Here is a 13,227-nt window from a genome sequence, read left to right on the forward strand (position 1 = left end):
CTTATTGTGTGTTTGAAGATATGGAGGTGCATCGGAAGGTGACGAAACCTTGAGGACTTATGGGACTTTTTTGATATAGATCACTTGCTTATACCCTCAGCTACCCTCAGCAAAAGATTTCGTAAGATTCGATAACACTAGTAGAGAAAGAATGATTTCGCTGAGAAGTGATATACTGACATTTTCCATACCTCGACTGTATTAATTAACGAAATAATTAGTCAACAAAAAAATTAACGAAATGGTTTTAAAATGCTTAAGTACTGTAATTTATTTATTTTTGGTAAGCACGTTTCACATACTTTAATACATGACTTCTAGTAGTTTCAACGAAGTTTATTTTTAACACGAAAATGTGGTTAGGATTTTTGCAGAATTTCTAATTCCCAGATATTGCTCTTGGGGGAGAATTAATTTATAGTGTACACATGAATAATTTGACTAAATTATCATTAAACAAAAATAAAAGTTTTGGTTATATATGGTCTTGTTTTCTTCAATCTATGTAGCAGTTTTGGCATTGGGGTTGAAGTTAAGACAAAAGACAGCCATGGTCAGCTCCCATGCTGTTGTCTGTTTCAACATCTGTTACTCGTTATTACCGTTGAAAGTCAGCGAAGGAAGCCCATAAATCTTGTTCAAATGTTCAAGTTTCAACGATTAGACCATATCTACATATATATAGAATTCATTCCTATTAAAACCCAATTCACTTTGGTGCTCTTAGATTAAACTTAAACAAGCCATGGCAGGCATTCAAGTTTCAAGCAGCCTGTTGTTGTCAAAAAGTTTGCCTTCCTTGCGCTATCGTCGTGAAATAGTTGGTGCGAGAGTTAACGCACCAAGGGTCCACCTTGGTGTAGTCTCTCACCCGAAGCTCTCTAGCAGATATTTAGTTGACGAAATGGAAACGAGAACCGGTTATCCTATTGCTAGACATGACACCAAATCATCTGATGATCCTCAGGTGATTGCCAAGCTTTATGCGATCATGGAGGCTGTTGCAGATAGAGTGGAGATGCATAAGAACATTGGAGAGCAGCGTGATAATTGGAATGGCCTCCTTTTGACTTCCATCAATGCCATGACCCTCAGTGGTGCCACCATGGCCGGGCTAGCCGCTTTAGCTGCTGAAGGGTCACCTTTGATGGCATTTAAGCTATCTTCCATTGTGCTTTACGTAGCAGCCACGGGCTTGTTGTTGGTTATGAACAAGATTCAACCATCCCAACTTGCAGAAGAACAAAGAAGTGCTGCGAGATTGTTCAAGCAGCTTCGTGTTCAAATTGAAACGACATTAGCTCTTGGCAAACCAGATATAAATGATGTTAATGAAGCAATGGAGAAAGTTTTAGCTCTTGCTAAGGCATATCCACTTCCTTTACTGGGTTCTATGCTTGAAAAATTCCCTTCAAAAGTTGAACCAGCAAGGTGGTGGCCAAAACAAAGGTCAAAACAAGGATTTGTTGGGAAAATAGAGGGAAACAATGGTTGGACCAGAAAGCTAGAGGAAGAAATGAGGCAAGTTGTTAGAGTTTTGAAGCAGAAAGATTGTTGGCACATAATTAAATTAACCTTGCACAAATAAATTATGAAAAGTTAGAAGAGTGAAGAGACTTGAATATGAAAAGTGAAAAAACTTGAATATGAATAGTGAAGAGACTTGAAGATGAAAAGTTAAGAGGCTTGAATATGAAAAGATACACACATGCATGAATAGTCACAACTCCTAGCATATAGTGATATAGATGAATAGTCACTTACAACTCCTATATAAAGAGTTGTATGTGATGAAGAATTATTAATTTTGTGTGCTTGAAATAAAAGATTATTTGAAAGAATTTTTTCATACAAAATTTATTTCTCTTCTCCATTATATTCTTTATCATTTTCTTTGTTTTATTTCTCCAAATATTAATCATTCAACTACAAATTGGTATCAGAGCCAGGTTCGATCAAAATGAACAATTCTATTCCTCTTTCTTCCGTTCCCCAATTAACCAAAGAAAATTATGGCAAATGGAGCATCCAAATGAAGGCTCTTCTTGGATCTCTAGAAGTTTGGGAGATTGTTGAAAAAGGTTATAATGAAGTTGAGGCTGAAGAGGAGGAAGGATTAACACAAGTTCAAAAAGAGAGTCTAAGAAAATCAAGGAAGAAAAATCAGCAAGCCTTATTTTGGATATATCAAGGAGTTCAATCATATGAAGCGGCTTGGGAAAAAATAGCTTGTGCCACCACGGCAAAACAAGCATGGGAATTTTTACAAAATTCATTCAAAGGAGATGAAAAGGTGAAAAGAGTTCAGTTGCAAACTCTTCGAGGAGAGTTTGAAAGATTGCAAAAAACAGAGTCAGAATCAGTTTCTGATTACTGTTCACGGGTTTTGTCCATAGTCAATCAATTAAAAAGAAATGGTGAAACTATGGATGATATTCGTGGTGTTGAGAAAATCCTCCGTTCTTTAGATTTCAGATTTGACTACATTGTGGTTGCCATTGAAGAATCAAATGACTTGAGTACCATGACTATTGATGAACTCACAGGTTCGTTGCAAGCCCATGAAGAAAGATTAAACAAGAAGAAAAAGGAAGTAGATCTAGATCAAGCACTCCAGTCAAAGTTGTCTCTAAATGAGAAGAAGGGAGATTTTAAAAATCAAAGAGGGAGAAATCGTGGTCGTGGAAGAGGAAGAAATTTTAGAGGAAGAGGCTCAAATGCTCGTGAAAGAGGTGAAGATGCAAGCACGGAGAATGGATGGAAAGAAGCCAACCAAAGTCAAAATTTTAGAGGATCACAAAGAGGACGTGGACGTGGAAATCAAAGAGGAAGAGATCGTGGCTATTTTGAATGTTATAATTGTCGCAAACCTGGTCATTTGGCAAGTGAATGCTGGTACAAAAAAGAAGAGAAAAATGAAGCTAATATAGTACAAAATAATCAAGAGCAAAAGCAAGAAACTTTGTTGCTCGTATCTCATGGTGGAGAGATTGATGATGTCTGGTACATAGACAGTGGTGCTAGCAAGCATATGACAGGTAACAAAAATTTATTTTTGAAGTTCTTTGAATCTGATTGTGGAGAAGTAAAAGTAGGAGATGGAAAAGCTTACAAAGTTAGCGGTGTTGGTGAGTTGGAGTTCAAAACAAAGCAAGGAAGGGTAGAGAAAATGTCTGAAGTTTATTTTGTTCCTGGTCTTAAAAATAATCTGCTTAGCGTTGGGCATCTTTTGAAGAAGGAGTATGATATTCATTTCCGTGACATGGCTTGCTATTTATCAAAGAAAAATCAGGTTGTTGCTAGAGTTGGAGTGGCATCAAATAATCTTTTCTCTCTTACCCTTCAAAGTCAGAATATGTCTTGTTTTATTGGTGCTCATAAAGGAATTTCAAAGTTATGGCATGATAGATATGGACATTTAAACTATGGAAATTTGAAGATGCTTTCAAGGAAGATGATGGTTAGAGGTTTACCAAAAATCGATCGGCTTGATGATGTTTGTGAAGCATGTCAACTTGGAAAGCAACACAAAATTGATTTTCCTTCTCAATCCTCGTGGAAAGCAAGAAGACCATTGCAACTTATTCACTCAGATTTTTGTGGTCCAATGACAGTTTCATCTTTGGGAGGTAATCGTTACTTTATCTCTTTCATTGATGATTACTCAAGAAAGTTATGGGTGTATTGTGTCAAAGAAAAATCAGAGGCTTTTCAGAGATTCAAAGATTTCAAGGCAGAAGTGGAGAACTTTACTGGGTTGAAAATTAACACCTTGCGTACAGATCGTGGAGGTGAATATTTTTCAAAAGAATTTGAGAAATATTGCCGAGATAGTGGCATCCGGCATGAAATGACAGTCCGCCATACACCTCAGCAAAATGGTGTGTGTGAAAGAAAGAACAGAACAATTATGGAAATGGCTAGATGTCTTCTTAAGAAGAAGAGGTTATCAAGAAGATTTTGGGCTGAAGCTGTTTCCTGTGCAGTTTATCTTATAAACAGATCACCGACAAGAAGCTTGGAGAATTGCACACCACATGAGGCGTGGTATGGTATAAAGCCTAGTGTTAGTCATCTTAGAGTATTTGGGAGTGTTGCCTACTCTCATATTCCAGATGCAATGAGAAGCAAGTTGGATGACAAGTCAGAGAAATGCATTTTCATTGGCTATAGTGAAAGAAGTAAGGCATACAAGTTGTATAATCCGGTGACAAAGAAGATTGTGATAAGCCGAGATGTTCGGTTTGATGAAAATTCCATGTTTGAAGATATGGAAGTTGAAAAGGAAAATTTGCCAATTTTTCCTTTTGAACTTGAAGAAGAAGAAGAAGAGGCAGTAATTGAGAATGCTGAAGATGATGCTCAAGTAGAAAATCCTCCTGCTTCCCCAAGTTCTTCATCAAATTCTTCTTCATCCAGCCCGATCCGAAAAACGAGAAGCATCCAAGAGTTATATGATGTAACGGATGAAGTTGTACAAAATGATGCTGTATTCTTTGCCTTCTTTGCAGGAGAAGATCCAATTTCTTTTGATGATGCATATCAAGAAGAAATATGGAGGAAAGCCATGAAAGAAGAGATTTGCTCAATTGAAAACAATGATACATGGGAACTCACAGATTTACCGCCGCACAAGAATTCAATTGGAGTCAAATGGGTGTACAAGACAAAGATGAATCCGAATGGCTCTATCAACAAGTACAAGGCAAGACTGGTTGCAAAAGGATACAAGCAAAAGGAAGGAGAAGATTTTACAGAGGTATTTGCTCCAGTTTCAAGACTTGAGACAGTTCGGTTACTTATTTCTCTTGCTGCCCAAAACAATTGGAAAATGTTCCAAATGGACATAAAATCTGCGTTTTTGAATGGTGTTCTCAAAGAAGAAGTCTATGTTGATCAACCACCAGGGTTTGTCAAAAAAGGAGAAGAAGAAAAAGTTTACAAGTTGAAGAAAGCTTTGTACGGGTTGAAGCAATCACCCAGAGCATGGTACAGCCGCATCGATTCTTATTTTCAGAAGTGTGGATTCCAGAAATCTCCATATGAGCATACTCTCTACATCAAAGGCAATTATCAAGGAAGATTCATGGTTGTAAGTCTCTACGTTGATGATCTTATTTTCACAGGAAATGATGTGAAGATGTTGAAAGAATTTCAGCACTCAATGATGGCAGAATTTAAGATGACAGATTTGGGAAAACTTCATCATTTTCTTGGCATTGAAGTTCATCAATCCGAGAAAGGAATTTTTATTTCACAAGAGAGCTACGCAAAGGAAATTCTAAAAAAATTCATGATGGAAAATGCGAATCCAGTCTCTACTCCATGCATTACAGGTCTGAAGTTATCTAAAGAGGGTGAAGGAAAGCTTGTCAATTCCACCATATTCAGAAGTTTGGTTGGGAAGTTGATGTATCTGACTTCGACAAGGCCTGATATCGTGTATGTTGTTAGCTTGGTAAGTAGATTCATGGAGAAACCTTACTCCAATCACTGGGAGGCTGCCAAGAGAATATTGAGATATGTGAAGGGAACCATTGATTATGGAATTTTCTATAAAGCTAATACATTAGTTGATCTCATTGGTTATACGGATAGTGATTTAGCAGGAAGCATTGATGATAGCAGAAGCACTTCTGGTTATGTTTTTCACTTTGGTAGTGGTGCAGTTTCATGGAGTTCAAAGAAACAATCAATTGTGGCGCTTTCGACTACAGAAGCTGAATATATTGCTGCATCTTATGCAGGATGTCAATTGATTTGGTTACGTGGAATTTTGGAAAGTCTTAAGCAGAAGCAAAGCAAGTCAACAATTTTGTTTTGTGACAATAGTTCTACTATTTCGGTCACAAAAGATCCAGTTCTTCATAGAAGGACAAAACACATTCGCATTCGATATCACTTCTTGAGGGAACTAGTCAATAATGGTGATGTTCAAGTTGAATATTGCAAGACGGAAGATCAGATGGCTGATATCTTCACAAAGCCTCTAAGTGGACAAGTCTTCAAGAAAAATGTTGAAAGGTTGGGAGTTCAAAGCAAGTTTAATTTAAGGGAGGCATTGTTGGCACATAATTAAATTAACCTTGCACAAATAAATTATGAAAAGTTAGAAGAGTGAAGAGACTTGAATATGAAAAGTGAAAAAACTTGAATATGAATAGTGAAGAGACTTGAAGATGAAAAGTTAAGAGGCTTGAATATGAAAAGATACACACATGCATGAATAGTCACAACTCCTAGCATATAGTGATATAGATGAATAGTCACTTACAACTCCTATATAAAGAGTTGTATGTGATGAAGAATTATTAACTTTGTGTGCTTGAAATAAAAGATTATTTGAAAGAATTTTTTCATACAAAATTTATTTCTCTTCTCCATTATATTCTTTATCATTTTCTTTGTTTTATTTCTCCAAATATTAATCATTCAACTACAATTTGGCTGAGTATATAGATTTGGGTAGCAAAGCATTGAAACTTAATAAAATGTTGGCAATATCAGGTCCCTTGTTAACCATTTTAGGGGCCTTGGGATCTTCCTTCGTGGGCACTACTGATTGTTCATGGCCTGTGATGATGGGAGTCGTAGCAGGTGCAGTAGCTACCACGGTGAACTCGTTGGAACATGGCGGCCAGGTCGGAATGGTGTTCGAGATGTATCGAGGTAATGTCGGATTCTTTAAGCTGATTGAAGAGAACATAATGTCAAATATCAATGAGAAAGATGTTGAGAGAAGAGAAAATGGAGAAATCCTTGAAATGAAAGTGGCTTTGCAGCTAGGGAGGAGCCTATCAGAACTTAAGCAACTTGCAGCAATTGCAGAATGCAGTGAAGAATTTGCAAGCAAACTATTTTGATTGATATATAAGCTTATAAATGATTCTTTATTTTTTTGTACATCTTAGAAATGATTCTTTTGTATGTATATATGTATACGTAACCATTCAAACATAATTTTAACAGTTACTTGATCAAATGAACATCTTTGTTGAGTATTGACAAAAAACTGGTTATTAGAACTCAGAACATGAAGTCATAGTTTGAATTCATATGAAGTTTTATTTTCATCTTGCAAAGATAAGATGATCAAATTGATTAAAAAAAAAGTGGAGTTTTATATTCATCCTGAACTACCATGATGTAAGACATAAATTTTTTTTTATTTTGCAATAATTATTTATTTGTCTCTTCAACTTTACAAAAAAATCATTTTAATATTTTATTTAAATTTTTACTTCTTTCTACCTTTAAATTTTGCAATTTGCATAGTGCATTTTACATCAACAAAATTAATTAATATCTATTTTAAAAATAATTATAAATTTAAAAATTAAAAGAGATAAAAAATTAAAATAACATAACTAAATAACTTATTATATATATATATTTAAATAATTCATTATATATATATATATTTAAACATCATGATGTAATATGGATAAAACTAAAAGGGAGGCTGATTTTGTGATTGGCCCCATATGGATGGATTTTTGTAGATAAATAATTCATTTATATATAATTTTATAAAGTATAGCATATACTAAGATGGAAAGGTTTGAAAATGTGATTTTTGTGTAAAGGGAAAATGTGATTATTAAAATTAGCTATAGCGTTAATTTGACTCTCGGCCAAGAGACTAGACAGATGATGTCACACAAATTATATTCACCTTCCATGATATTGAACTAGTTGGAAAAAAATATATTTATTAAAAATTAGATAATAGTAAAGTTGAAAGTTTGAAATTTATGTGTGTTTTCTTAACTCATAATTTTTGATTAATTTATAAGTTAAAAAAATTTATATGCGTGTATCAATGCTACTTTCTTTAAAATTTTTATTTGTCCCCCTAATAATTTGATATGCAAAAAAGTTAATAGTAAATGAACCTCGAGGATAATGAAACTCAATGGTTGTCTACATTTTGCACTAGTAGAAATAGTTCACTGAGCATTGAGCAGAGCATAGCAAGTATATCAATTTCTACAAAAAATTTCTACAGTAATTATTTATAGAACAATCTAGAAATATTAAAAGATGGAGGAGAATAAAAAGAAACTTTTACTTCTCAAGTTTTGATGTGTTTTTGGTGTACCAAATAAATGAATTTTAACTTCTATTTATAGGAGTTCTCATGTCTCTTAATAGAGACATAACTATCCAAATGAATAATCACATCTTTTAGCAATAAACATAATTATTCAATAGATATATATTTGAATAATTATGACTTTTTATTATTAATTAAGTGATATAACTTTTGTTGACAATAGACATAAATTATCACTATAAATAGTGACAACTCTTAATTAATAACCAAGTGACAACTTTTGAATCACTTGTAACTTTTTAATTATAACTATTGGAACATTAAAAATATTTTGAAAATGTTCCAACAATTCCCTCCTCTCTGCATTTTCAAAATATTTTAGATTTTGATAATCTTGAAAATCGATTGCATAAATGAAGGGGTCTTAGGATTGAACTTTAATTTAATGAAAACATGTTATAGTTAATCAAAATTGCATGGTAGACTATGGTTTGAACCAACTATTTCATTTGATTAACTGAACACATCTCACACAACGATTTCAACACCAATCAATGCACGGTATCTAGGGACACTATTATGACCATGTGTTTGTAACCTCTTTTCATGTTGTTAAAGCCAAGTCCTTGAGCTCCTAGAAGCGATTACATTTCTACTTACATAGGTAGATCTCATTGAGATTGTTCCCGTAATTATAAGAATCTAACATATTTATGTTATGTGTCTATTGAGAATGTAATACTCATCCCCCCATCATTACGGATACCTAGCACTTTTCACCCTATGATGGTATATTATATAATGTTTTATAGTGTTAGTAGTCACATACTGATGATGTACTTTATCTCATTGAACTTAAGACTTAATGTTATACCAGGCGTTGGATCGAGTTTCCGTCATGGGTAACTCAAATAGTATGGTCTTGTACCTCATTCCTAAATTTCCAAATTTCTAACATAGCTATATTAATTTTCTATATCACTTGGTGAAACTTTATATTTATTTGTGTCTTGAAAGTTCACAAGACCAACATCTCCACCATGTTATTCATTCTTTTGCAAAAGAATGCTATCAAGAATGCCATTTGTATGATTATCAATTAACAATGATCACTTTATTGGTATTATCATGTATTTTTCACCAAGTAAAATGTTGCAAAAAGACCTCAAATCCCTTAGTGAAACTAGACAACATATTTCCTATTTTTCATAACCTCTTTTCATTGTCAATACACGACCTTTAAAACTTATCACATATGCATATCCAAATAACATTATTTCTTAACAAAGCAAGGGTATTTCATATATTTTAGTAAATAGTCATATTAGAGGATAATCTACTGTCCAACTATTTGACTACAACGTCACACATTTATACACCTTTTATCATGGATATTTTTAATCATTTTGTGACTATAATCAAAACCATGTCCATTACTAAAATAGGTCAAATAGAATTAATATTGGTATTTTCATACTAACGAGATCTTTGATTCACAACTTTTAAAGTGAATTTCAAAATTTTACTATATCTCAAAATTATAAGACTATAAGATTATAGATCATATCTAAGCTATATATATATATAAAAGTATCATGTACACTATTAGGAACATGCATAATATGATCTCGCTTTCAAATCTAGGATTATTACATTCACATTTCCACTAAAAGATTTTGTGCTAGAATAGTGATTTTATGAGATCAACTAATGCTTTCCACTATTCTATGACTAGAAAATTAATCATATATATTGCGTATGACATATTTAATTTCTAGTTAAAACCTATTTTAGTTCAACCTTTATAAAATAGAGTAAAAAATGTGCAATCATATATAAAACACATTTAGCTTGGGGTTATTATTTTAAAAAAAACAACAACAAAGATTATTCATATTATTTATTCATCTATAAACTTTTATTTTTAGCAATGAATACACTTCAAAAATGTCTCATCAATAACATCCGAATGCTAGTTAATATAAGTTTTCTTACCTGGTGAGGCATGAGTTTGGTTATATGTATCAATTAAAACATTTTAAAAATATTTTATAATTTTGTATAATTTTGTTTGTTTTATTGATATTATAAATAAATTCAAATTATTTATTGCTAGTAAAATTCTAAAAAAAGTATTAGTACCAAAAATTTAAAAAAAAAAGAAAATAATATCTTTCTCTAAGTAAAAAAAAATACATACATTTTCGAATAAAAGTTTTATGTAAAAAAAATACATACTGAAGCAATTATATTGGCACACACAGTGCATCATCTGACAAGCCGAAACAATTATACTGGCACACACAGTACATCATCAGACAAGCTGAAGCAATTATATTGGCACACGGTGCATCATCGGATAAACCGAAGTATAATCTATCCATTTAATAGGTAACCAATTTTCAATTCCATTATAAGTTCAATTTACATTCTAGCAATCTCAATTTAATCATGAATTTAATATTTCAATATCGTATATAAATTCTTAACTCAAATTCATACCAATTTCATGTATCAGGTAAGTTATACAACTTTCTATCTTATTTGATTTAGTCCTTTATCTCGATATACCATATCAATCATCTCAACTTAACTCATACAAGAATTATATACTTACCTCATGAATAAATCATGCAATTTAACAAGAACAAGCAATAATTAGACTCAACAGATCATAGAAATACAAACTGAAATTTCAAGCTATTCGTCGACGACTTTAGCTTTTCCTTTTCCTCTTGAGGAATTCGAGTCGATGTTAGCTACGTATTAACATAAATATACAATATTATCAATACCCAACCAAATTAATAATTAATTTTCATTTTATATAAATTTTTCATTTTGTTTAATTTAGTCCCTAAAAACAAGACTAACATAACTTTCAAATTAAAACTCCAAATTTAATTTCGATTTCACTATAATCCATTAGGGACCTCCTATTTCTTATTTCTATAGAAAATTTTACATTTTATTCAATTTAGTCCCTTTATACGAAACTATCAATTAAACTTTACAATTTAATCCTTTTTCACACCTAAGCTTAAAATCTATCAATTTAACACCTAAAATTTTCAATTCTTAACTATAGCAAATTTCAAAACTTTAACAGTTTTACAAATTGATATATTAGCTAGCTAGATTAAGCTCCCATGATCTCAAAAATATAAAATTATAAGAAAAAAACTAATTTGAAACCAATTTGTTGAAATAAAAGCTTGAGAATTGGCCATGCAGTTTTCCCTTTAAATTTTTCTCAATTTTGGTGGGGAAGATGATGTACTCTCTCCCCCACCGATTTTTAATATATATACATATAATTTTATTTTTTAACTTTTTAATATATAACTAATTAAAATTTTATAATATATTTTTATAACATCCATTTATTGTCCACTAACATTTCTAGTGTGGTAAATTTTTCATTTTACTCCATGGTTTAATCACTATATAAATCCCTAACTCATTTCTTAATAAAAAATTTATAGTGATTGGACTTTAAAATTTAGTTTCTGAACCTTAATTAAGCATTATTTCAGCAAAATTACCTATCCAAAATTCAATAAATGTAACACCCCAAACCCAACCTTGAAGTTTAAGCCGAACCTAGACGAGTTACACCAACGTATTGAAAACTGATTTCAGTAATTATCTAGAAAACATTCAAAACTTTACTTGATTCATGGCGGAAAAATCTTTTCGGAGTTTAATGTTGAAAACCGAAATCCATTTTGTTGACTTGAGTGGTTTTGTAGTTTCACATTAAAAGTTATCAACTACTGATGAATTTAGCAAAAGTCAAGACGAGCTCAGAAATAGACTACAAACCAAAAAGATCAAAAGCATTTTTACATTATTACAAAACAATCCGAGCTCCCACACACCATCCAGTCCTAAGTCAGAGATTTACTGGAACACACAAATATAAAACCAAAAGGTGAGCTATAAAGCCCAGTGTATAACCAACATCAATTGCAATTAACAAAACATAGTATATAAATCAAAGTAACATAGAGAACTTAATAGCGAGTATAAGACTAGAACGGAATAGACCAAAGTATCATGGAGATTGCCGTCATGCTAATATAACAGAACAACACAAACCTACCGGAACAGGATAGAGCAGAAGATGACAGAGTGGAATAGAGCAGAGCTGAACTAAACATAATAGAATAGAGTAGAGCTGAATAAAGCTACGCAAATGATGTATGTTTATGCAGATGCAGTATTTTTTTCAAAATAGATCAGAATACAGATTTATTAGAAAATATTCTACCCAACTCCACTACACACCAAGATAGAGTTCCCCCAGAACTTGTCCAACCAAATCACACCAACAGGTATCCGTGGACAGTGCCACCAGAATTTTCCAGTTAAAACTGCTAGATCAGATATTCGTGGTCAAGCTACCAGAATAGGTCCGTGGATAAACCACCAGATAGTGCAGATAATTAAACTGCAAGAAACTTCCTCTTTTCACATCATCTCAAGCCCTATGCAGTGTGTCATGACATGCATATGTAGAAGCATAGTGATAAGCATGTAAGTCATGCTATCGTACAACAACATAGTCAATAGGCGTAGGAGCCTATGCGTTATAAAACAGATTGATCAAAACTTAACAAATAATATCAAATTTTCCATAAAGTCACATGCATGGTTGTAAATCAGAATTAGTGCCAATCAATTTAGCATATTTGATGTCACATGTTCTTAGGCAATAGAATAACGTAGAGGCATACCATTAAACTTAACAGAATACACATCGTACCTGGATAATTCGCATAAATTAAACATGAGCACATGCCACTCTAATAGATCCTACTTATTTAGGTTCAAACATAGTGGATATACGTACAGATTACAAGGTGGTCATCACCAAATCATCAAATATAATGTTATATAACCTAATTTAGATTGTACGGACCCTACAGTAGGCTTACATTCGTTTTGAAAGATCCTTGTGGCCTAAGGGAAAAAATTCCAAATATTGGTCCACACGCTTGTTTGGTTTCACACGGCTTAGATACCTGTCCCGTATGCCTCCACACGGTCTAGCACACGCTCGTGTGTCCTACACGACCTGACACACGCTAGTGTCACCTGCACGTGTGGTCCTAGTCTGCAATCAGTGAGTTACACGGTATAGACACACGCCGGTGTCATTGGCCCGT

At 32.9% G+C, this 13,227-nt stretch overlaps 1 protein-coding gene across 1 annotated transcript; it reads left to right on the plus strand.

Moving 5' to 3' along the window:
- Positions 1-745: 745 nt before the first annotated feature.
- On the plus strand, positions 746-1,561 carry LOC107962003 (probable F-box protein At4g22030; the record flags this gene model as incomplete). Its single annotated transcript, XM_016898210.2, has 1 exon — positions 746-1,561. A coding segment is annotated over exon 1 (816 nt), but the record flags the coding sequence as incomplete, so codon positions are not given.
- Between the last annotated feature and the right edge of the window lie 11,666 nt (positions 1,562-13,227).

The sequence above is a fragment of the Gossypium hirsutum genome, chromosome A06 (assembly GCF_007990345.1).
Source record: "Gossypium hirsutum isolate 1008001.06 chromosome A06, Gossypium_hirsutum_v2.1, whole genome shotgun sequence".
Lineage (NCBI taxonomy): Eukaryota > Viridiplantae > Streptophyta > Magnoliopsida > Malvales > Malvaceae > Gossypium > Gossypium hirsutum.